The sequence below is a fragment of the Rousettus aegyptiacus genome, unplaced genomic scaffold (assembly GCF_014176215.1).
Source record: "Rousettus aegyptiacus isolate mRouAeg1 unplaced genomic scaffold, mRouAeg1.p scaffold_m13_p_11, whole genome shotgun sequence".
In the NCBI taxonomy this organism is placed as follows: Eukaryota; Metazoa; Chordata; class Mammalia; order Chiroptera; family Pteropodidae; genus Rousettus; species Rousettus aegyptiacus.
In genome coordinates this window covers 95,784,043-95,809,407 of record NW_023416286.1, presented here as the reverse complement: position 1 = coordinate 95,809,407, position 25,365 = coordinate 95,784,043, and the positions used below count along the sequence as shown (strand labels likewise).

The 25,365-nt window shown below is 47.2% G+C and overlaps 1 protein-coding gene across 2 annotated transcripts in view; it reads right to left on the bottom strand.

The window, feature by feature from the left end:
- Positions 1-13,282, bottom strand: part of AGPAT5 (1-acylglycerol-3-phosphate O-acyltransferase 5) — a 40,467-nt gene extending 27,185 nt beyond the window's left edge. The window contains exons 1-2 of one of the 2 annotated variants that reach the window (XM_016133376.2): positions 12,731-13,282; positions 1,445-1,514 (exon numbers count right to left, since the gene is read on the bottom strand). In XM_016133376.2, the coding sequence (XP_015988862.1) occupies positions 1,445-1,514; positions 12,731-12,949 (289 nt within the window). In that variant the 5' untranslated portion in view covers positions 12,950-13,282. The remainder of the gene's footprint in view (positions 1-1,444; positions 1,515-12,730) is intronic. The other variant, XM_016133375.2, reaches the window with a different exon arrangement.
- Positions 13,283-25,365: the final 12,083 nt, after the last annotated feature.

The window sequence follows — 25,365 nt, the reverse complement described above, 5'->3', positions numbered from 1 at the left end:
AGAGGACGCGTGCCCGGGCTGCGGACTACTCGAAGTGTCTCGGCAAAGGGTCGCGGAAGCAAAGATAAGACACGGGCAAGGCGATGACAAGCACGGCTTGCAGCGACTTCACGCAGGGCAGCAGACAGTGTGCAGAGGCCGCGGCGCCCAGGAGACGGTTCGGGGGCGGAGGGCCAGACACCAGGAGGCAGGGGGAGGGCGGTGCGGGGGTCCTGCATCAACGCGGGCTGCGGACCGCCCTCCCCCTGCAGGAATGAAGCGATACAGATGACATGGGAGGGAGACTTTGCTCATATCTACGAACCAACTGGAAAAAGGGGTGTTTGAAAAAAATTTGATAAATTCTGTGAAAGAAATAGAGTCCTAGGACCGCAGGTGTCTTCATCGCCACAGAACAGAGAATGACAGCAGTGAACTAGAGAGCGGGAATCTTGTCCTACAAAACTGAATGTACTCATTCATACGCTGACGGGAGATATTTACTTTCTGCACCGTATCTACGGTGCAGGTGGAACATAAAAGCGAATCGACCACCGAGCCACGTGGCGGACAGGAGGCGCTGACGGGCAGCCCTGGGCATGAGCGCCCCTCCACTCAGGCATCATCGCTGGCGGGCCTGCCGTTAGCTTCCGATTTCTGAGTTCCATATTTTTTTAAAGTAATAAAAACGGAATGTAGGAAGTGTAGATCAAACGCAGTTACAGGTTTGAAAAAATACGAAGTGGGACATTTTTTAACTGAATTATTTGTTGAACTAAAAAGTACCTCGGCCAAACTGATTTCTTGGTTTTGATACTATACACCATTAACGTTGCCATTGGGGGAAACTGGGTGAAGGGGTCACAGGGCTCTATGTTCTATATCTGCAAAATCTTGCGAATCTATAATTATTAGAAAATAAAACTTTTAAAAAAGTACTTTGACCTAATTGAAAGTATATACCACCCTGCTTTGGAAACCAGAGTCTTCTGTGATTCCTCCGATAGAGTAACAAGCTATAATTAAACCAAAACATCTGAAGAGGCAAAAGGAACTGCAGATGTTAGAAATGGACACTGCACTCATGCAATGAGCACTCACGTGTTGGCACAACCTTCCAGCAGCGTAACAACCAAAAACATAAAGAGTATGCACACCTCGACCCACCAATTCCACTTCGAGAAACATAACTTACAAAAGGAAGAATGTACAGACTATTTAAAGGATAATTAAAAGGAGTGGATTAAAAAAAATAGCTTATTTACACACCCATTGGAGGGAAAAAGTGAGTAAAGGAAAATCCATAGCTTTCACATTTCCGACTGTCCAAAAAAGATCACAAAAGTACAAGGTCACGTTTAATACTTGCATTGAAAATTCTTGTTTCAACAATAACAAACATTACTCTGGATTCTCATGTAAGTTTTGTAGAAAAACCTAAGTTTCATATAAATGAAATACAAACCTGTGCTTTGATGATTTGCTAAATATATTATATTTTCTTTATTTTTTGGCAAATCTCCATATAGCAATATCTGAAAGATAAAACGAAAAGAAACATTACTTGGATATTTTAAAGCAGGTACTACTATAACATACAAAATAGGACGATGTCGAAAACCTGACAAACTCATGATGTCATGAACATGTCCAACCACAATTACCAAAAATTAGATTTCTCTTAGGAGCCTCAGAAAGCACAAACAACACATGTTCGGAGAGTAGCTAAGTGTTGGGTAAGCTACTTGTGAAACAGATGATCAATATTCTCATAAGAAAACTACAAATATCTACCGACCGCTGGAATTCACGGACACCAGACACGTCTTTCGAAGAGGGTGAAGCGCAGTGGCAGAGACGGGTGCGTGCACAGTGACCGCCATGAGGTGTGATGCGAGCATTACGGAAATGCAGCACGCTTTATTTAAAGAACCGTGCCCTGCAGGGCAGCAGTAGCGTTCCCTAGGTGTGATTTTAGCAGATGCGAGGAAGGAAGGATGCTCATGAGAAGATGAACAAGGAAATGGAAGCGGCGGTGTCTGAAGCCCTTTGGGGTACCCCTAGCAATGTCACGGCCAAACACAGGCTGCGTGCAGACGGGTGAGCTGGGCAAGGCCAGTTGGGAGACGCGAACCAGAAAGTAAAAAGTCATCTGGATACCAAGCTAAAGATGAAAACATTCTTCTGCAAGCAACGGGAACCTTGTTCCATTATTAGGACTCTATCCCTATAGACAACGGAGGGAGCTCCGGACGGACAAGGGGGATTTCTAGGAAAAGGGGGGGCCACGCGATGGGAGGGCGCCCCACAGGCTCCGACTCCGGCAGTCACTGGATTTCTTAAACTGGGCAGTGCGCACGTAAGCATTTGTCATCTGAGCCTTTCTGTGGTTTTGTGTCACGCATTTCATAATAAATTATTTAAAGAAACGAGAAGTACATTTTTAAAGACTTCGAAGGGCAGGACTGCTAACCGTGTGTCTTTTTTTTTTCAGGGCATTTTTGTTTCTGTAGCTTGTCATCACGGATTATGCAGGATTATGAATTAGCTACGGCTTTTTAAATTTATCTTTTAGATCTCCAGAGATTATCTTTTGGTCATGACACTACCATTAATATCTTACCAACAGAAGAAAGAAAAGGACATTAACTCAACCCATCAGTAGATAAGCAGGAAGCGAAGGCAAAGTTCTCGAGGCCAGGGACTCGAAAGGAGGTCCCTGTCACCGTCCTCGGAACACTGCACTGTGCTGTCTACGCATGTCATGTGTGTGGAACATCTGCTCAGTAATTTTTTGCTAAGAAAGTTTATCGGCACCAGAACACCACAAAAAACAAAGATCACACCAGCAGCATGGTCTATGCAGGGAGAGGTGGGGTTCTGGCTAGTGACCCCGACTGGCCAGAGCCGCCGAATCCCAGTGAGTGAGCAAAAAGGGCGACCCTTCACACTTGAAGTTTCAAGAGCTCTAAAAGCAAAGTAAGTGAAACGATGAACTGCAGTTCTTATTGTGCGGAGTGAATCATTATTAAGCACTTCGAGCAAACACTGATTAACCAAAGAAAGAAATGCATAATTACAGTGTTAAGGTGTCAGACCCAATTTCCAAGGCTTCAAAGAAAAAAATATTTCTAACTTAATATTATCAATTTTTTTCCACTCATTGAAGTGGAAAGTTTATTTTTTAAATTTACTAATATAAAAGGGAACAAGCTTTCATTTAAGAAGGTGGACTCTCAAAATACTCAATAAGATAGTTGTTATTGTCTTAGCAATAAGCATATAATAGGATAGCTGCCCCGTTCTCTAAATAAAAAAAGTTCACAAGAACTTACAGACGCCCAAAGGTAGAAATCATTAGATGCCTGTCCGCACCTGCAGCCCTGCCTGCCCTTCCTCGCTGTCCTCCCTCCCCGCGAGCTTTTCCTCACTTAGCTCCCGCCCCAGGCAGCCTGCACCTTCTACCCTGGACTGATGTCACGCCCCTGCTGCAGCGACACCCCCGGCCCCTGGGGCGCCAGCCTCACTGAGCGCAGGCATTAACAAGGCACACGGCCCGCGGCCACAGCCCGAGTGGCAGGGGCTTCCTCGCCTTTGCACCCCGGAGCCCACCGTGTGCTCCCAGAGAGCCTTCAAGGGACGTTCACTGACTCGTTTCGTTTGCACCTTCGTTTTTCACCAGTGGATAAAGTGATATCTTATTTTTAACAGGGAAGGATTTTGTAATAAACCAAATTAAAATACTTTAAATGCAATGGTGACTTTTTAAAAGAGCCATTTTTAGGTTTATTGTAATGGTTCAATTTTAGGTTCATCCATTTTTTAAAAAACTCATCTGAAGCCCCTCTAGAGAAAAATAACAATTTTCTCTTTTGATCTGATTAACTCAGAAGCAGACAATAAAAATGTTTTTTGAATAATTATCCATATTGAAACTGACACACTATTATTTTGCTTTGGTCAAACTTGTTTCTCTTACCCAAACTGGCTTTCAGAGGAAGGCCTGGGTCTCGATAAAGTCTACTTTAACCTCACCTTGATTGTATCTTTATTTTTAATTTGTCCCATGATACGTAAACTACTTGAAGACTCTCCCTTTTGTATCTTGAAAGGTGTAGTAAAATTTTAAGGAATCACATATTTAACACACAGCAGGGTATCCAACCAACAATGCCACAGGGACATAAACATACAGCATTTTTCTTTGCAAAAAAATGCATTCTTCATCTACCTCAGTAAGAAATGTTTTCTTTCGACATGCAAAAGTACAGACGATATCAAGAAAAACTTATTTCATTGTCCTTTAAATATAGATGGTGCCGTAGACGGGGATCAGAATATGCTACCCCAAAAAAAGCCACTTTGGCATAACGATCACTTTGAGCTGAAGGCAGCTGAGGTACAGCCCGTGGAAGAGCTCTCTGCCCGTCCCTTTCTGCCCACGGCGGGGCACCAACTCTCAAGCTCATGGGCGCTTCCGCTCCGAAGGCGAAGGCGTTGCTTTCCCAAGTGCCAGGGCGATGGGAGGCAGCAGGCACCGACGCGTCTGCACAGCGAACCTCACCCGCTCCCCAGTGCGCCTCCCGCCACGACTCACCAGCCCTGACGAGCCCAGTCCCCTCCGCCTCCGTCCTGGCCCCACGGTCCACGCCCTTTGCTAAAATGATATGCAAAACCCCAAGCAGAGCCTTTTGGTTTTTACTTATTTTCTGCAAGGCCCCAGGGCATGTAAAAATATTAACATCGATAAAATTTGTATGATTTTTCTCCTGCTAATTTGGCTTTGTCTGTTTAATTTGCAGGCTCCGGCAACAAACCTCAGAAGGCAGAGGGAAAGTGTTCTTTCCTCCCCTGTGATGTAACAGTCACTAAGAGCCTGGGCTCCAAGAGATTCTATTTATTTGAATTTTTTTGTTGTTTTCTTTTCAAACGGGTACCTGCCTTGGTGCGGTGAGGGTGGGGCTGAGTGAGGAGGAAGCAGCATGAGGCCTGTGTGGCCACCTGGATGGCTGTCAGAAGGTTCCGTTGCTGGAAGGAAGTTGGGAAGAGCCCCGCTCAGCGCATCCTGACCTCCACAAGCCTAGTGCAGCTCAGTGGAGGCCCCAACAGCTGATGCAGGAGGCTGGAGCCAGCCAAGCCCCGAGGGGACCCCAGGGAGAGGCAGTTCCTGCCCTCCACAGAGTCAGGGGAGGAAGGCGCCTGCCAAGGGTGAGTAGGGGTCTGCGGTGTCGGGGCTGTGGTGAGACCACACATTTCATTGAAAGCAAACTACTTATTCGGAAATGATCCTGGAACAATTCAAAATGCAGAGCAAAATAAGAAACATCTCACTGGCCAATAGACTCTTAATTCTCTCACTGTATGAAACTCAAATGTTTCATTTTTTGGAAGTGTGAACTGTAACTTTAGTAGATTACTATACAGAAAGATTTTGTCACATAGCCAGGTTTTCATTTGGTCATTACACCGTTCCTAGCTGTCTCCATGGGACAAACGCATTTACAGAACTAGCTGTGCGGGAGCCCTCTCGGCCGGCAGCTTGGATCTGAAACCTAGTCCATCTCCTCACTGACTACGGGAACTTGAGCAGCAACACCCACACTCCCGTACCGACAAGGTGACCTTACGGAAAGCAACTACTGTTCACAGCTGCGGCAAAACAAACGCAGCTAGGTGCGCGACTCCACACAGTGCCTGAAACTGAACTGTTTTATTATCCAATGAAGTGAAATGTTTTATTCAAAACTGTGTTAAGTGATTAATAAAGAAGAAAAAAAAACAGATATTTAGTCTACCTTCCAAAAGAATAAGTCTGATTATATAAATGCAGCCACTATGCAAAATAGTTTGGAGGTTCCTCAAAAAATTAAAAATAGAATTAAATTTTGAGCCAGCAATCGTGCTTCAGGGTATTTGGCCAATCTGAGCATTAAACCAAAACACGAGTTCGTAAAGATCTATGCAGCCCTATGTTCACAGCAGTGCTATTCACAACAGCCAAGATATGGAAGCAACCTAAACGCTCATCAACAGACTAGGTGGAGAAGTTATGGTTCATATATGCGATGGAAATTACTCAGCCATAAAAAAGTGAGACACCATTTGCAATGACATGGATGGACCTAAGGGGTGTTATGCTGAGTGAAGTAAGTCAGAGAAAGATAAATACCATATGATGTCACTTATATGCGGAATCTAAGGAACTAAAGAAACAAACAAACTAAACAAAAACAGATTCACAGATATAGAGAACAACCTGGCGACAGCCAGAGGGGTGGGGAGTTGGGGGGCTGGGTGAGAAAGGTGAAGGGATGAAGAGTGCAAATTAATACTTGCCAAAGGGTCACGGACGCAGGGCTCAGCACAGGGAATCGAGCCGATAGCATTGCAATGGCCGTGTGTAGGGCCCGATGGGCGCTGGAGTAATTGGGGGAGTGGGGGGTCGGTTCTTAAATTGTATAAGTGTCTACTCCTTGTACTATACATCTGAAACTAATCTAAAGTTGAAAAAAAGAAAAAAGTGTACTATTCTCTATAGCGCACATTACAAAAGCTTTCTGAATGCGAACTAGATATTTTCAAAAAACAAAAATGAAACAAAACAAAACAAAAAAACAGATCAGGCAAGTGTAAACCAAAGGAGAAACTCTGCCTTTTACATCTTCTTCTGCGCTCTTCACTCTGGGTGTGTAAGCCATGCCCTGGGAAGCTTGCTACTGTCTTTGCTTTTCTATGTCTAAGGGTAACAGCCCGGCGCCAGTCTTCCTGCGCAGTCATCGGGTGATTGCTAGGCGCCGGGCCTCGTTCTGACTTAATCCTCACAACCACATTGGGCAAATCACTATTATCTTCCTAATGAGAAGCCGAGGCATTCAGAGGCGAGCCGTTCCTCGGAACCATGTGGGCCGGTTTCAGGCAGGAGACGAGCCACACACAGGTGTCGGGAGCCGTGCTGTGCCGCCTCCCAGCCTCCCAGTGCAGCGGCGCAGCTCCGGAGATCAGGGAAAACGACCTGTTACCTGCATGTTATTTCATCTGCTCATCGCATCATTTAACATGTGTACCTCCATTTCCTCCACAAAAATTTGCAAAGGTGTGGGCTGATTGTGACCCAATTTGGCAAAAGAAACACACACCGAGTTCCCTTTTGCCTTACTGACTGCACTGGCGTTAAGAGTGGAATACGTAAGAGAATCTGGGCAGAGGAAGCTTCTGAAGACGGCGGGGCCACAGCCGCTGGCGAGGACCCGACGCCTGTGAAGCAGCTGGCTGGAGGTGAGCTCAGGCCGGGGGGCGAGGCTAGGTGCTGCCAGGGCAGACCAGCAGGGAGCCGCTGAATTACTGAGCAAGCTGCCAATGCGAGAAGTCTGTGGGTCACCGCGCTCATCGCAAAGGTGCACGACTGTCCTAATTATTCGTTAACTTCAGGAATTGTGAGTTAAGTCCAGGATGACCTTTTCTTAAACATACAGCTTCTGGAATCCATTATTTAAGTGGAATTTAGTTTTGATCAATTGAGTATAAAAAACATTTTTTTCCTCCATGTAGGAAAGAAAGAACAAAGGTTGGGTCGACATGACATTTAACATTGTTCAATACAAATGTTAAGTCTTCCTTCAGTATTTTCTTTGTTAAATGGAACACTTCAAAAAGACATTTGTTTTCTGAATTATTTTTGTAATATTTTTCAAATCATTCAAAAACTACTAATACCTGAAATTTTAATTCTGTTGTGTTGATGCTATATAATTATTGTCATGTATTAGATGTATAAATAAAATGTGCATATAAAAAAAAATAAAAGCTCTTGGAAAACATCTAAAGCAATACGTCGAATGTTGCATACCTGGGAAAGGTATGTGTGGGTGGGGAACTTTACTTTCTCAACATATCTTGGCAGTGTTTGAAGGTTTTATTTATTGCACCTGTAATTTAAAATGGAAAAATAAGATATTAAAAAAATCTTATATGGATGCAAGCTAAAACAGTTTGCTCACAGTCCAGAATTTATATTTATAGAAAGTATAAAAACAAGCTTCTAATTACATTTCTCTAAGATTTTCTTGTAAATCTATTCCCTAGCCAAGCTTAAGTTGCTTTCGACTGGCACCGTATTTGGCTGGGAAACGTCTGATTTCCTCTGTTACAGCCGAATCTGCCCACTCTGTCACGCCCAGCTAAACTAAAGGACATGATCTAAAGTCTGTTAAAGTCTCCGCACAGACGATAAATAAGCAGAGGAAAATAAAATTAAGGATACAAACAATGGTTTCCATTCTCTTGAGGACGGCTGCTGTTGGAGAAGGCTCTGAGCAACCTGAATGGAAATGCAGACAGAATCCAGACGTGATGAGAAGGGGCTGGACTTCTAAGGTCCCTTTTCTGAATCTAAATAAATGTTTCATTCTAACAGTTTACCTGCCTTTACCGAAAGATACGAATTTAACTCATTCAGAGTTTAGGACTATTTTTGATGAAGCAGTGCTATAGGAAGAACAAGTTACAAACAGTCTCTTAGATGAAGCCTTGACTGTTTCTGAAAACTTGAAACGATGCTTCAATGAAAAGTATGATTAGAGAACTTAAGAGTACTCTCATTGAATAGATTATATAAAGGTCAAAATCTTATAGACTTAAATTCTACTTCTGGCTTCCAGTGTTTTTTGAATTACTTTACGCTTGAACCACATCAAGCCAAAAAATTAATTTATATCAAATTTCACATTTTATTGTTATAAATTATCATGTTAGCATTTAGCAAAGAATTAGAGCCATTAGCGTAAAATTTATTTTTAAAGTAAATTTCAACTGATTAGAGAAGAAAGAATATGGTGACTAAAGTATTTATTAGGTGTTGGTGAGAATGCAAGTATCAATCATATCGCTAGATATTTTTGGCCTGCAAATATCGATATTGAGTTTTCAGTGTATTCCACTGGAAGTAGGAGAAAGAGTAGAAATTTTTTAAAAAATAAACAAAGGGAAAAGAATTCTGACATCAATATTACATTACCTTTTATCAACTTCCAAAATGCAGGAAAAGGATTGTTCATTGCCCCTCATACTCTTATAATCATCACTTATACGGCGATCTCGACACGTAGGACAGAATCCAGGACAGAAACTACGGTCGACCTGGTTGTGGTGGAGGTTAGGGTAACCAGGTCGCCTCCAGGCCTACGGAGTCCTCACCCCAGCCCTTCCTCTTCCAGCACTCTCCGCTTTCTTTTTAGCTTCCCGGAAGTTTTTCCTAAACTCCAGCTCCTCTTCTGGAGTCCCCAGTCTCCACGCATTCAAGGTACTTCTCTCCTTACAGGTTTTACAGCGGTAGACACAGCCAAATGTCAAGACAGTCACCATACTGTACACAGCAAATTCTTAGTTTAGAAGTTATATCACCTCTCATTTACCAGGCTGGTTTTTCTGGTAAGCTATTACAAGATGATAATGTGAGAATCACTAAGAATCAAAAGAACACCAACACAGGAATAAGAAGTTGGTTATCGTGTAGAATTAAAATTGGTTCTGAAAATACAACTACTCAAATGCTCTATTTGAGCCATGTGTAAAGGTAAATTTGAAAATCTGAAAGTAAAAGCTTATGAAAATTATTTTTATAGTAACCTTGGCAGATAGAATCAGGCTCCCTCTACTTTAATGTTAAAGAAAGTAGAGACCAAATTCTTTAATATACCTAAAGAAATGGGGCAAAGTTAAGCTAAGAAACAACAACGAAACACTGACCATGCAGAAGTGTAGTTACTACTGTAGTGGTTGGAATGATGACCCCAAAAAGACACGTCCACATCCTAAGCACAGAACCTGTGAAATGTTCCCTCATTTGGGGGAAGGGTCTTTGCAAATTAAGGACTTTGAGTTGGGGAGGTCATCCTGGACTATCTGGGTGGGCCCTATACCCAATGACGTGTTCTTATAAAGGACAGAGGGAGAACTAAGACAGCCAGAAAGGGAGGCAATGGGACCACAGAGGCAGAGACTGGAAAGGTGAGGCCACGAACAAGGGAATGCCGAGAGCCGCCAGCAACTGGAAGAGACAAACACAAGGTTCTCTTCTACAGCCTCCAGAGGGAGTGGAGGCCGGCAAGTACCTTGCTTCCAATATTTAGCTTCCAGAACTGTGAGAAAATAAATTTCTGTTGTTTTAAGCCACTATATTTGAGGGGCTTTGTTATGGAGCCACAGGAATGTAATACAACTACTTGAATCAGCACTGCCCCAAATGATAAAGAGGTGTATGTTGATTTTCAGTGGATCTCAAACTAAGAGTCACACAAAACTTTTAAAATCCTTATTGCTATTCCAAAAGAATGAATGGTGAAGGTACTCAGTTTGAGTTTCAGATTCTAGGAAAACCTAAAAAGACAAATAAGTTGTAAACAGTAATTTTAGCAATAGTGACTTAAATGTTTCCTGTCTCAAAAATGCATATGAAAATAGTGAACTTAAGAAAGAAGAGATGTTTACTTAGACTCCAACGGAACATCCAAGTGCGCGCGTTGAAAGCAGGTTTACCCGCCAAGTGTAGATCACGAACTTCATGGACCCACTTGTCTTCAGCTTAAAAATTCTATTCATAAGAAAATACTCTGTCTCACAACTATTTTGAACCACTTTTTTTTTTAAAGCCTAGAACTTAAAGGCATTAAAATGCCATTTAAAAAACTAATTTGAAAATACTCCTGCAATGTATATAATTTAATGGTTAATCTCCTTTCACTCAAAGACTTAAGTTTCTAAAACTTCTTCAGACATGAGTCAACATTTTTTTATACAGAACAGGAGGATCGTCACTGGCCTTGCGAATGAGCGCTAATAAAAAATTAAAGTAAAAAAAAAAGTTTCCTAGCAAAACAAGAAAAACAAGCTAAAATTTTAATAGAAATTGCAATGACAGTCACCGGTGAAAACTGTTAAGTAAAAAATAAGAATGAGGTGAAGCTGTTTGTTCTTGTAAATTATTTTTCTTAGCTATTTTTTCCTCTATTGATTTAATATTAAAGGAAACCATTAGAAATATTGGAAGGTAGCCTTTCTTACCTAGGAACTCCTGATTCTAAAAAACACCCCCCAAAATACCCTGCTGTTACTAACTAGCAAATAACTCCTTGCCCCTGAGTCTACATTTTTTATTAAATGTTCATAACCTGCATTTGATGATAAGCGGGAAGTTCCAGGATTCCTAACTTCATCAAGGGATCCACATTTATAAAAGAATGTCTGATGGCCCTCAAGAATAATTCAAAATTTTATCTAATGTGGGTCCCATGATTAAATTTGTTAGGAATCCTGGAACTGATTGCCCAATGATCACAACAGATTAAATTACTTAAAAACTATGTGCTGAGAACTCAAAAATAAAATGGAGGTCTATATGGAACAGGATATGGGGTAAGACACAGAAACATGTTATATTCGTTGAATAAGAAATATCCCAGTGCAAGTAGAATTACTTTTCTAAGAGGTAAACTGGCTTTGTCGTATGTTTTGAGTCTGTATTCTAGCCCTGGACAGCTGTCATGGTAAAACGATACATTTAGATAAATGTGAAGAGCATAGGGGAGACGATTGGTCTGAATTAGTGAAAATTTTAAATGAGGGCCATTTAAAAAGTCAATTATCAGGAAATCATTTTCTGGAAGAGCCATTTTTCCCTCCTAGTAAACATAGACACTGGTTTAAATGAAGACCCTGGCCTCTGGGAAGTCTCTTTCCCCCAACAACCTTTACCTGGGGCAAACTCAAGCCATCAGGAATCAACAGCAGCGCAAAGCCAAAATAGCAGCTGGACGACAACAGGGTGAAAACACCTACCTGCTCTAGAGGAATAAAAGGACAATGGCGAAAAGACAAAACGATGCCATTCCATTCCTTCCTGGCCACCCCAACCGAGGAAAGGAAAAAAGAGGGCTAAATGAATACAAGAAATAATCAAGAATCAGCTCTTTTCCCAAATTGGGAAGAAAATTCACAATTGTTATTTTTGCATATGAGAGAGACGTCAAAGAACTAACCGAACAGGGCCTTCTACTTTTGTTTCACAAACTTAATCTACTAATCCAATCTCTACAGAGAAAGTAACAGATATAAAGTAATCAGACAAAAGTTTAGGCGCACATTTAAGCCTAGTCAAAGGTGGCAGGAATTTTATCTACGATGCGGCTTCTACAGTAACAAATGTATTCATCTCCTCGCCCCACTTTCACTTGTGCTGGGAAAGAATGCAAAGTTGTACTTCTTGTTCAAACAGTAACAATCTGTTTCCAGAGAAGGTCTCCGATTTTTAAAAGCGCACTCGACTTCAAACATGACCACCTTTTTAGAGCAAACGCCAAAAACTGTCCGCAGCTTGCCCTACTTAAATCTTCATCCGCACCTACGTCGCCAAGCACGGAGACGGAGAGTTACAAAAGAGGCGGCGAGGGGGCAGCTGATCCCACTCGTAGCCGCAGGACAATTTTACTGCCGCTTCCCAGTGATCTTGGGGTATCTGCAAGGATGCACTGGGCCAGAACCTACGATAAGAACGTGAAACTTCCTGCGAGGTGGGAGGATGGGGTGATGGCATGCTCTTGGGGAGATGAGGATGTGCCATGCCGGGCGTGACGATCCTCAAGTACCCAGTGGGACCGGCCGGTTCCAAGCTGCGAGTGCCGCCCGCGCCCCGCGGGACCCCGGCGGAGAGGGGTCGGCAGGTGCGGCGGCCGGCCGCGGACGGCGGGCAGAGCCTCACCTGCACGCCGGTGTAGTTTTCGAAGAAGAAGAGCACCATGTTCTGATAGATGCAGTAGAGCCGGTCGTCCACCGCCTGGTAGAAGCGGGAGGGCAGGAAGGCGGAGAGCAGCCGCCAGGCCCCCCAGAGCAGCACGTAGGTGGGCGCCGTGCCCAGCAGCACGGCGGCCGGCAGCACGCAGCGCATCGAGTACATGTGGAGCACCAGGGACAGCAGCATCTTCCCGGCCCCGCGCGTGGAACGCTCCGCCGGCTCCTCCCGCCCGGGCCGCGTCCCCGCCGCCTCGCGGACCCCGCCGGCGGCCAATCAGCGCGCCGGGCCCGGCCCCGCCGCCGCCTCCGCAGGGCTCCCGGCCGCCGGCCGCACCTGAGACGCCCAGCCCGCGCCCGCTCGGGCCTCCGCGCCCAGCCGCATGGGCCGCGCCGCCGCCGAGGGGGGCGCGGGCTGGCGGGCGAGTGCCGGGCCGGGCGAAGGCGACGCCGCGGCCCTTCGCGGCTCGGTAGCTCAGGAGCGCTCACACCCCATGACCCTCGCCCGTCACCCTGTGCCCCTGCCGGGGGCGGGGCTCCGCGTCAACAACAAGTCTCCTGATTGGCCGCCCGTTACCATAGTCCCCCCGTCGGGGGCGGGGCTCCTGGGCAATAACACGTCTTCTGATTGGCTGAGGGCGGCAGACGGTTGACGCGCAACTGCAGTCGGGACGCGCGGCTGCCGGCTCCGGCCTCTGCGCATGCTCCACAGCCTGACCTCGCTGCGGACGCGGGAAGGGAAGTGGGGGCCGGCAAGCCGAATGGGGTGCAGGTGGGCGCGGGCCGGCGGAGGGGGCTCCTTGTCGGACTGTGGGCATGGGGTGGTTCGAGCGAACGGCCCACCTCCAGCTTGCACGCCCTGAGGGCCCCTAACCCGTTGATGCGCTCTGAAGCCGAGATGTCCCGGCGGAATGCATGGGTCATGCGCTGTGCCTCAGGTGATCCGCAGACGTGCCATCCTCATTTGAGGACTACGCCTGCGGCAGGTAGTTGTCTAGCCTACTGTGGAAAGGCCAACAAGATATGCTGGGAGCTGTGACAGTAGGGTGAGATAAGCCCCGTCAAAGCTCTGGCCCGAGTCATCTGCCCAAGCCAAGCCTAGCGAGATGCTTTTTCAAGGTCGCTCCCACCCGTCCGCGGTCCTGCTTTTCTCCAGTCCACTAGGCAGATACCCACGACCCCTTCCCTTCCCTTGCCACCAGGGTGGCCCAGAATCAGGCCCCTTCTTTCTTCCATCACAATGACAATGACATGTTTAGGCATAGCTGGACAGCCTTTTTACGAGGTTCTTTGCACACCTATTTATCACACCTTTTCGGATTCACTCTTGCTTCACGTCCCAGGGCCTGGCTCTTTGACTTGTTCCTGATTTTTCATAAGGAGCCTCATTTTTGTGTAGTACTTAAAGTAAGTGCTTTGTACACGTAGAATACCTAAGGTATTGACATACTTCTGTGACCTTCACAAAAATCTAGAAAGGCAAGGCAGCCGTTTAATTGCTGTAAAAACAGATCCAGGGGCTTTCTGGATCCTTCTGCCCTTTGACTACAGTGAATGTGATTTCATGTGTAATCCTTTCCAGAGATAGTTGTACTCAAAAGAATGCCAATTTTTCTCAATGGAAGTCTGTGAGACAGCTTTATACAGGAAGGCATTTTACTGCAAAATTCTAATTAGGGCCAGGATGGTTAGACTATTCTTTGACTATACATGAGTGTACCAGGATTGAGAGATGGTGACCTTGGGGGACAAGGCCAAGTGAATAGAGATCTCTCAGAGAACAAATATTTGCACAAGGATATTGAAACAGAAATCATTGCAGAGTAGAAAGATTTTCAACAGGATTTTCTGTCTTTCTGTGGAAAGTAATGCCCTGTACTGTAAGAAGAACTAGATTCTGTTTTGTAGGGAAAAAGTCACGCACGTGGGTAATGTTCACAACCAGTGCCGCTCATGCTTGCTTCAACTGACTGAGAGCAGTCACCCCTACAGTTAGAAAGCTGTATGATGGAGAAAGGGGTTCAGTGTTCACATTACACTCTGGACTGATGAAGTCGGCGCACGTGTGTGGTCCATGCCAGTATGTTACATACTGTGAATTACCCCCATGTTACTCTTAGCGACCAAGTCGTTAACGTTTTACGCAATGGTTTGGCGTGGAGACACTGAGAACTTAGTCTCTTATCCCCCGTGGATATCCAGACCCTGTCGCTAGGTCGTTCCCTGTGCTCTTCACCTTCCCCTCTTCTTCCTAAGTCATGGATTCACCCTCCTTTCTGAAGAGTCCCTTAAGCCACAATCAGTCCACACCCTCTACTTCCTTACCTGGTACATTCTTTAACCCCTTGCATGCTGACTTCCGTTTCCACTATTCTACCAAAATGGTTCTTTTTAAGAAAGAGCACAGCTAACCCAGCCTGCATTGGCTGGCACTGGGAAGTGACAAGGAGACTGACTTCGTGTGTGCTTTCCCGACGCTTGCATTTAGCAAGGTGTCACACGTGGGATGAGTTTTACGAAAGGGGGAAAGTCGTGGTCCTATGGGGACCTGTACTGAGGAGATCTCATTGAGTCTGGGGAGGAAGACGGCTCATCAAGTAGAGTGCTATCTGCTATGAAGCTGGAGCGTGGAGTTAGCTGGGTGAGGGCTGGAGGTGAAAAGGAAGCAGAGGGCCTCCCAGGTGAGGACGGCATGTTTGGAGGACGGAAGCAGCGTGCAGTGCGCTCACGGCATCGCGAAGACCCGCGCGGAGCACCGGGGCAGGTCCCCGGAGAGGGTGCTCCGTATTGTCCCTCACACATTTTTAATTTACTATCTAAAGTTATTTTTATCATAAGTTTAGTTACAAAACAAGTTCTGATGAGTTTAAAATGGTTATAGAAATCTTTTACATGGACCCCATGGGTTACAAATACTACCGTGATTTAATATACCCACCATCATCCATTTAAAAAATACTTAAGATTTTTACCAATTAGAATTTTACATTGATCCTTTCTTTTTTTCCTTGAAAACATTTTCATTCCACTTAGATCACAAAATTTATCTTAATAGGATATCTTTTTTGCTTCAAAGTCTTTTATTAATAGGATTATTTCATCAAGGTTCTAAGAGTTAAAATTTCTTCTGGATCGAGCTGTTACTATTGTTAGCAATATATAATTTAATCAACATATCACAAAGTCTGATATATAATTACTGTAAATAAAAGTAGTTTTATTTGAGATGCCTTAGTGATGCCTTAATTAAAAGAAATTATCCCGTTGTCTTTCGGTGCCCTCAGAGTCATTACACCTTCCCATCTCAGTGCAGGACAGCAGTACGATTTGGGGCAGGCTAGGTGGCCGGGGCCCCTGTGACGTGCAAGGCGATCTGGGCTGGCCAGAGTCTTCACAGGCACATCAGTTTTAGTTAAGCGCCTGAGAATCAGACCCTAAAAACCCCTCGGGACCACATCCTTATTTTCGGGGATATCCGTGACCCAATATGAAAGACAAGGGGAGGGGACACAGCTGGTGGGGTTGAGGTGGGAAAGGGAACATGACAGCAGCGGCTTAGGGGGCGTGTGAGTGGCTTCAGACTCTGTCCCGAAGGTCCTGGGAAGCTCGAGAAGGTGTTAAGGAAGGAAGCGGTGTGATTATGTTTGAATTTTTTAAAGCATGGTTCTAGGCAACGCAAGGGCAGATTGGGAGCAGCTTGGAGACTTGGCAGACTCCGGCTGGGCATGATGGTGGCTTGGACTTTGATAGTGATCGTGTATGGACAGCAAGAAGTGAATTCCTCGTGTACAGCTTTTTGGAGGAAAATTTGACAGTCCTAACTAAAAATGAGCAGATACCCTCTGGATCGATAAATTTACTTGAATGAACCTACGAGGACATGTATCAAGGAGACCAGTAGTAGGATGATTATGTAAATACACAAATGATGCTGAAATGCTATGCGGCTGTTGAACAAGTAGGTCAAATGTGTTGTTATAGATCTCGAAGACGTTAGGTGAAAAATACACCCTGCTAGATAATGCACTATTACCCCATTTCTGTAAAAACAAATCAATATATTTCTGTATTCAAATGCTCAGAAGCTACTGATGGCAGCGATTATCTGGGTAAGATCAGACGAAGGTTGCTTGGCCTTTCTATATTGTTTCAAACATTTACAAAGAAATACTAGAAATACTAGTCAGTGCCTGCTGTGCCCACCCGCAGAGAGCTCGCTCTCAGAGGCAAAGGTGGGGGACAGACAGAGTTCTCCACCTGAGGTCGTGACTGCGACTCGGGTGCAGAGTGGGATTTTACAGATTACACAGGCAGTTTACAGATGAATTGCGGAGGAAATGAGGTGAACTTTTGCAAGAGATAGCTAAAAGGTGAGGTCTACAGGAGTAAATTGGCAGTGACAGGTGGAAAAGGAGGAAGAGGGAGGAATGAAGAATGCTTTGCAAGTTTCAGGCTTGAGTAACCAGGTAGAATCTGGGTTCATCTGCTGACGGAATGGAAACCGGTTCTACGGGGCATGGAACTTAGTGGGTGGAGCAGGGAGCCCTTTAAGAAGCAGAATGCACGTTTACAAAGGCAAGATTAGATTCGAACATGGGCATTTATTTAGAATGAGAAAAATCTCAAAATGTAAGACTTTAAAAGCGGACATAGCCGGAAAAAAATAACACTTTGTTACGTAACTATCATGTATCTGTAACACAGTGTACCTCTCCTTTGCTTCTGAAAACCATTTAATACTTTCTATATGTAGAACGAAAAGTAATTCTCTTCCCTCTAACATGATAAATGGAATTTGATTTTTATCATTGATTGTTAGGATGTATAAAATACTCAAACCTCGTGTTATGACTTTAATACACATTCATTCAGTACAAATCTAGCTTTTTTTTTTTTTTTTGGAGGGGGTAGGTGTAAAGGATAGCAGAGTACAGTGGGACCTCAACAAATGCACTCCAGAATTTATATAGGAAAACAGTTTTGGAAAGGAGGAATACTGAGTGTGGCAGGTAGAATGATGGCCCCCCCAAGATGTCTACATGATTTCCGGAACCTTTGACTATGTTAATTTACATGGTAATGGAGAATTTAGGACACAGATAAAATCAAGATTGCCAAGCAGATGACCTTGAGAGAACCCTGGGTTACCCAGGTGGGCCCAGTGTAATCACCAGGGTCCTTAAAAATGGAAGGAGGCAGAAAAGGAGCTCGGAGTGCCCAGGGTGAGGAGGGACCTACGGTCTCCTGGCTTTGGAGGGGGAGGAAGGGCCCAGCGGCCATGGGAGGAAGGCCGGCTCCGGAAGCTGGAAAAGACGGGATGTGGACTTTAAAGCCCCTCAAGGAGCCAGCCCTGCTGACACCCTGACCTTGATCCAGTAAGATCCAATTTGGCCTTCTGACCTCCAGAACTGTAAGCTACCAAGTTTATGTTATTTAAACTACTAAATGGTGGTAACTTGTTGCAGCAGCAGTGAACACTGACACCGAGGATCCCTCAGGCAGGGAAGATCCTGCGGGGCCCACAGCAGTAACAGTGTGCGGTCAGTGCAGCAAAGTGCGTCCAGAAACGCATGGATTCTGCACATCGTGTGTTGTCTTATGGAAGCGGCATTTACAATCCAAGGGAAAAGAATAACTTAGTCAAAAACTCAACGTTAGTGGCACCGTCATAAAAATGGTTAAATAAGCAAACGTGACAAGCTACACCAAAATAAAAGCCAGATGGGATTTAAACAAAAATATTCATTAAAAAGCGAAAAACATAAACACATTAGAAAATGTGAGATAATAGTTTTATAATTGTGAAGCATGCTGGGTGAATTGTGTCTGCCTTAAATTTCACATGGTGAAGTCCCCGCCTCCGGGGCCTCAGAGTGCGATCTTATTTGGACGTGGGTCTTCACAGGCCATCGAGGCAGGAGGCCCTTCGGTGGGCCTCAGGCCAACGACTGGTGTCCCCGTAGGAGGGGGAGGCGAGAGCGGCACTCACAGAGGGGAGACGGCGCAGAGACACACGGGGGAGACGGCCACCCACGCGCCGCCCACGCGCCGCCCACGCGCCGCCCACACGCCACCCACACGCCACCCACACGCCAAGAGCAGGGCCTGGGGCCGACCTTCCCTGCCCGCACCTGAACTTCGGGTGCCCGGCTTCCGGAGCCGTGAGACGGTGGATCCCGTGCCTCGAGCCCCCGGTCCGTGGTGCCGCGGCGCGGCGGCCCCGCCAGGTGCACGCGGCTCCGATGCTGCCGCCCCCGAGCTAAACCCACGCCGCCCGCCCGAGGCCTGCCAGGCCCGGGGCCCCGCGCGTCGGCAGGGCAGCACCCCGGCTCCCAGGGCGGGGCCCTCCGGGACGCCCGGCACCAGTGATCCCAAGCGTGACTTAACTCCGGCCCGGGAAATTCTTGCCGCGAAGATAGCGCTGTAAGCAAATTTGTCGTGTTTTTCCCGAATCTCTCAGAATCCCCCGGATGCAGACAGGAGGCTGCCCGGCCAACGGCAGAGGCCTCCGCGGGGCGACCTGCCTCTTAGGACGACGGCCCGCACCCCGCGGGGTACCCAGCAGAGAGGAGGAGGGCGCAGCGCGCACACGGCCCAGCGGCTGCCCGCTGTCTGTCCTGCCCGCTGTCTGTCTGTCCTGCGGGTCCAGCCGCCGGGCTCAGGGAAGCGCCTTGGATCTTCACGAGCCCCCCTTGCCCCTAATGCGCTTCGAGGGGGTCGGCCTCCTCCGGTCCAGGGCCGCCTGGCGACGACACCCTTCCGCCTCCCCGGGCCTCCTCCGGCAGCTCCGACGCGCCCCCGGGGTGCTCGGCCGCTGTCCCCGGAACGCGCTTCGGGCCGCGTCCCCCGCCCCCCTGCGGCCTGGGCGGGTCCACCGTGGGCTGCGCCCGGCCTCGCCCGGCCGCTCCGGCCCCCCACGTCCTCCCTCGCTGCTCCCACCTGCAGGTGTGGCTGTTCCTCTCGGCCAGTGGCCCCCACAACTGCGGCCGATTCCGTCCGGACATTTCCTCCTTCGTGATCTGCCTTCCTGACATCTGAGCCCGGAGATGCTACGAGCGTCCGAAACGGCCCTAGCAGGCACCACCCGCAGCGCCGCCACCCTGCGCCTGCCCCGACTCCCCTCGGCGGGCGTGACAGGCCCCTCCCTGCGGCCTGCGCCCCCCACCTCCCGCCCCCCACGCCCACGCCCCCACCCCCACGCCCCCCCTGCCCCCACCCCCACGTCCCCCCCGCCCCCACGGCCCCCACCCCCCTCGCCCCCCACGCCCCCACCTCCCGCCCCCACGCCCCCCACGCCCCCCACGCCCCTGCCCTGCTGCTCGGCCGGCTGCCCGCGCCCTTTGTTCCCAGTCCCCTCCTCAGAGGTGGCTTCGGCTCAGCCCGTCCCCTCCACCGTGGTGACGTGGACTTTGCCGAGCCCTGGACCTTCTCGGACCGGGGTCCTCACACCACTGCCAGCCCGCCGTCCGAAGACCTCGGCTGTCACCCTCTGAACGCCCTCGGAGCCCCCTCTGTCCTAAGGAGACTCGGCCTCCGCGGCCTCCCCGGGCCCGTCGCATCCCGGCCCAGCTTGATCTGCGGCTGTGCCGGACGCCACGTCAGTGGAGCGTCACTGCCCGGTGCCGGCCGACGTGCGGGGCCCGGCCCGCACCTGCTTACACCTGCCCGCACCTGCCGCGGTGCCGCCCGCACCTTCCCGCGGGGCCCGGCCCGCACCTGCCTACACCTGCCCGCACCTGCCCGCACCTGCCGCGGCGCCGCCCGCACCTGCCCGCGGGGCCCGGCCCGCACCTGCCCGCACCTGCCGCGGCGCGGCCTCCGCGTGGTCCGCGCCCCGCGTCCATGCGCCGGACGCCGCAGGGCCGTCTGGCCGCGCGTCCGAACCCCGGCCCGAGCGGCCTCGACGTACAGAGCTCGGGGCTCCCAGAGGCCCCTCGACGGCCTCGCCGGGCCCGGGCGCAGCCGGGCGCTGCAGCGGGCCGGGCTGCACCCCGCGCGGCGGTCCGGTTGGGCAGCCAGGAGCTGGCCGCCCCCCTCGGCCCCCGGCGGGGCGCGGCGCGGGGACCGGGCCCTCACGAGGCGCCCCGCTCTCCCGGTAGGAGCACCGCGTCCTGCCAGGCAGCCGCTCCTTTCCCACGTCACGCAGGACTTTGTCGTGAGCCTGTTCCACAGCCTCCCGGTCCTGTCGCTGAGGACATTGGCTGAGTCCGGATTCTGGCCGTCATGAATATGGAACATTCTTTTTTTTTGGGGGGGGGGGAAGCAGTATTTTTCAAAAATTGGGTGACCTCGGTTAATAGGATTATATAGGTTTCAAGTGTACAATTCAACAGTGCATCGTCCGTCCGGATGCTGCACTGTGTTCACCTCCCGAAGGCTGATCCCCTTCCCTCGCTGTACGTTTGACCCCTTTACCCTTACCTGCCCCCCTCTTTCTCTCCGGTACCCACCAAACTGTCCTCCGTGTCTACGCCTCGAACATTCTTATACTTGCCCTCAGTGCGCATGCGGAAATACACTTAGGAATGAAAGTCCTGAATCATAGCATAGAAATACGTTTAGCTTTAGTAGGCGTTCAGCGTGATCATTGTCTTATAGTTTTTTATGTCACTGGATTTGATGTGCTGATATTTTGTTTAGGATTTTTGCACCTGTGTTTACGAGAGAGCTTGGCAAATAACCTTGCGTTCTTGTAATATCCTCGTGTGATTGTGGGATCAGGATTATATGGACATATGAAATGGATTGGAAGGTGTTCCTTCTTCTGTTCTCTGAAAGAGTAACTCACCACTCTCCCTGTGTGGATTTTCTCTGTGGAAAGTATGGATTTAGTGGAGATAGAGAGAGTACGACATACGGATATAAACATTAAATCTACGTGGCTTTAACACACACACACACATTTACCTACACATATATGCACACATATTGGTTTTCAAGAAATTTATTCACTTCATCTAAGTTGTCAAATTTATTAGCCAAAAGGGTTTTGTATAATATCTTCTCTTTATCTCTGTAATTATGTCCAATTTTTCATACTTGGTATCGATCATTTTTGTTTTCTCTCCCTTTTCCCCTTAATCAGTCATACAAGGTTTGTCAATTTTATTAATATTTTCAAAGAACAAACTCCTGGCTTCATCGATTTTTGTCTTCTTTCTGATTCTCAGAGTTCTGACCTAATTTTTTATTTCTTTGGGTTTAACTCGATGTTACTTTTAGCTTCTTCAGTTGGAAGTTCACACAATTGATTTTAACCTTTTTTGTTTCTAATAAATGCATTTAAAATTATACAGTTCCCCTAAGCACTCAAGTAGATGTACCTCACAAAATTTGATATATTGATATTATTCAGTTAAAAGCTTTTTCTATATTTATTGTAATAGCTTCTCTAAACAAGGGTAATTATTTTTTTATTTTGACAAATAAAAAATTGTGTATATTAAGGTGTACAACCCGATGCTCAATATATGCATACATTGTGAAATGATTACCACAAACTAATTAATACATTCACAGAGTTATAACTTTTTGGATGTATGCTATGAATACTTAAAACTTCTAAGCGAATTTCAAATAGACAATACATTATCATCAGCTGAAGCCTAGTTATATCTCAACAAAATAGAAAAACACATAGCTGGAGCCACCATGCTGTGCATTGCTAGGTCTCCAGGACTTGTTTATAGTAGAAGTTTGCATGCTTTGATCGATATCTCCCATTCCCCCGTCTGTCAGCCTCCAGCAAGCACCATTCTGTTCTGTTGCTGTCAGTTTGAAATTTCGGGTGTGCCCGGGTCGCACGGTGGTGTGTGGTGGTGCTGGTTCCCACTGCTGGGCACCGTTCCTCCCTCTCTTCCCCCCTCTCTGCCTGAGGCCCGCATGTTTCTTAGGTGAAATCCATACTGCGTTCATGCCGATTTACAGCTGGCGTCCTGGGCCTCTGTCTAACGGGGCAGGTAGAACGGGCCTTAGAGTCAGCATGCTGCTTTCTGTGTCTGCACCTCGACTTCAATTTCATTATCGTTCTTCCAGTAGAACAAAAAGCACACTTACAGTCCTGATGTCCAGTTAAGTTATAAATTCGCAAACAAAAGCATGTGTCTGAAGTCCTTTCAGTTGGCCAGCTGCGTCAGAGGGTGTGGAAGGCTTTCTCCAGCTTCCTCTGCGAGTGACTGGGTCAGCAGGCCTGCGCCTCCCTCGGCGCCCCAAACTTGTTTCTCCTCGTCTGTAATTCAGTACTGCTTATATTTGCTAGAAATGGTGACAGTAGTGCTATATGCGGTGTTTAAGGCCTTTCATGCTTTAAGACAAATGTTGGAACGTATAATTTCTCAAAACGTTTTTCTTCTAAATCGCTTTAAGATTTCTGAAATGATACTGTTACTATTCAACCATACCATCTAAGTTGTATTCTTTTCGTCATTTATGTCATTTAAAAACATTGTGTGTTTGTGTGTGTGTTGGAAGATACATATTTTGAAAACGTTCCTTTCCCTCATTTCTTCCATTTCTGTAAAGAAAACTCCACCACTGGGGACAAGCCGTTTGTACGAGCTGCCGCTGTTTGCGACTAAGCATCAATCAGTCTGTTCTGCCAGAGAATCCCCATGAAAATCCCCCTCGTCGTCTGCCACGGAATGTCGACAGCCAGCCTCTAGAACGTCATTCGCTCCAGGCTGATGGCCCTTCACACGTGTGCCGCTCGCCTTGACCTGTGACCACTTTCTCATCCGGCTTCTGCGTGTGTTTCAAACAGCTTCATGGGGACGGGCGCCGATACCTCGCAGGGCAGCTCCCTCTGTCTCTGGGCTGCGAGCCTTTCGCTGCATGTCGACCCGAGGGGGTAAAGGCTTTAACGTTCTGTACTATCCCCATCACCATTTTTCCTCAGCAGAACGTCAAGCCCAGATTTTTAAATGATTGTTTTTTTTTTCTTTTGGAACTCCACGCCAATTTCTATTGTTTACGGAATAGTATATTACTTTCAGATTTGTCCTCTCTGCCAAGGGCTTTATCATTTAATATTACAACTGCAAAATCTTTCCACTTAAATCTTTCAAAACCCTATGTGTCTACAGAGTTTTCACCATCAATCTTATCTCTTATCCAAAAGATACATTATTCTTACATTATCTCATGTTTAGACTCCCTATCCATATTTTAGGTTAAATTCTCCCTTTTTTAATCACTTCAGGGTTTTCTTGGTCTTTGCCCCGTGCCATTTAATGTAACACCTATTTCCACCCTGCAGCGTGCCACCGGACGAGGCCGCGGCACTGTCCCACTGCAGACGGCACACACGCTGCTTGTCTTCGGAGAGCTTACGGGCCAGGGAGGGAGACTGCCCAGACTTATTTATTTATCGTTTGTTTAATAAACATTTGCTGGCACCTAACTCCCTGAGTACAGCTATTTCTAAAGAGAAGCACAGAGCAATGACCCAAGGACTAAACGGTGAACAGCAGGTAGGAGGGGAGGAAGTAAGTGTCTGGAGAAGTGGCCCGTCTGAGCGTATCCGTGAGTTTTTTAGTCTCTTGACTTCCACCTAAGGGTGGCCTGGCCACCTGATGGCAGAACTACGTGGCGGGCACAGAGACCAAGCCTCAGGGAGTCGAGTACAGACAGTGAAACGTCTTTTCCTTTTTAAACGTTTTGTTCTCTCTTGGTCCACCCTGAAGCCGGCTCGCCTGGCAGAGAGATGCGGCTGTGGAGGGGGCTGGAGACCCCCGAAACCCCGGGAGGAACCCCTCTGTGTGCTCAGAGGAGCTGGGAAAAGAAGCCCCAGGGGGTGGGACAGCGTCGGGGGAGTCCCGGGCAGAAGCGAGTCGGAGAAGGTCAGCGCCTCAATTTGCCTGTGAATCTGCACACATCCCGTGCTCACCCAGAGCCGGGAATGCACAGAATGGGGCCCCCTCTCCCCCAAAACCCAACCAGGAGGCAACGTCTCCACCTAGCCAGCGGGTTGCCTGCAGAAGCAGACCGTGCAAACCTGGCGTTCTCTAAAGACAAGACAGGACCCGGAGCTTGACCACATGATTCTCAATATGTCCGCGATACAGTGCAGAACTACTTGATATAAAACAAATCAGGAAAATATGACCATCTCTCAAGAAAAAAGATGATCGAATGCCAACAGTGAGGTGACTCACACTGGAATCAGTGGATAAAGTCTTCGAGTCTATAACCACACTTGAAATAAACAAAAGGTAGAAATAAGTTCTCGAAAAAGAATGGAAACTATTTTTAAAAACAACAAAATGAATATCTTAGGACTAGAAAATACATAGAATACAAAAAATTTTAAATTAACTTGATGGGCTCAATAGAAAACTGAAGACAGAAAAAGACAGAAAACAATAGAAATTATCCAATCCGAAGTATAGTATAGAAAGAACAAAGATTTAAAATTCATAGAGCCTCAGAGACCTGTGGAACAATATCCAAAGGTCTAACATTTATGTCATGAAGAAGAACTTGAGATCACTACAGCAAAATGATTTGGAAAGAAAATGGCATGCTTAAAACTTAACACATCTGGGAAAAAAAACATAAACCTCACTGAAGCTCCATCAGGAAAAACTTGAAGAAAACTATGCTAAGACA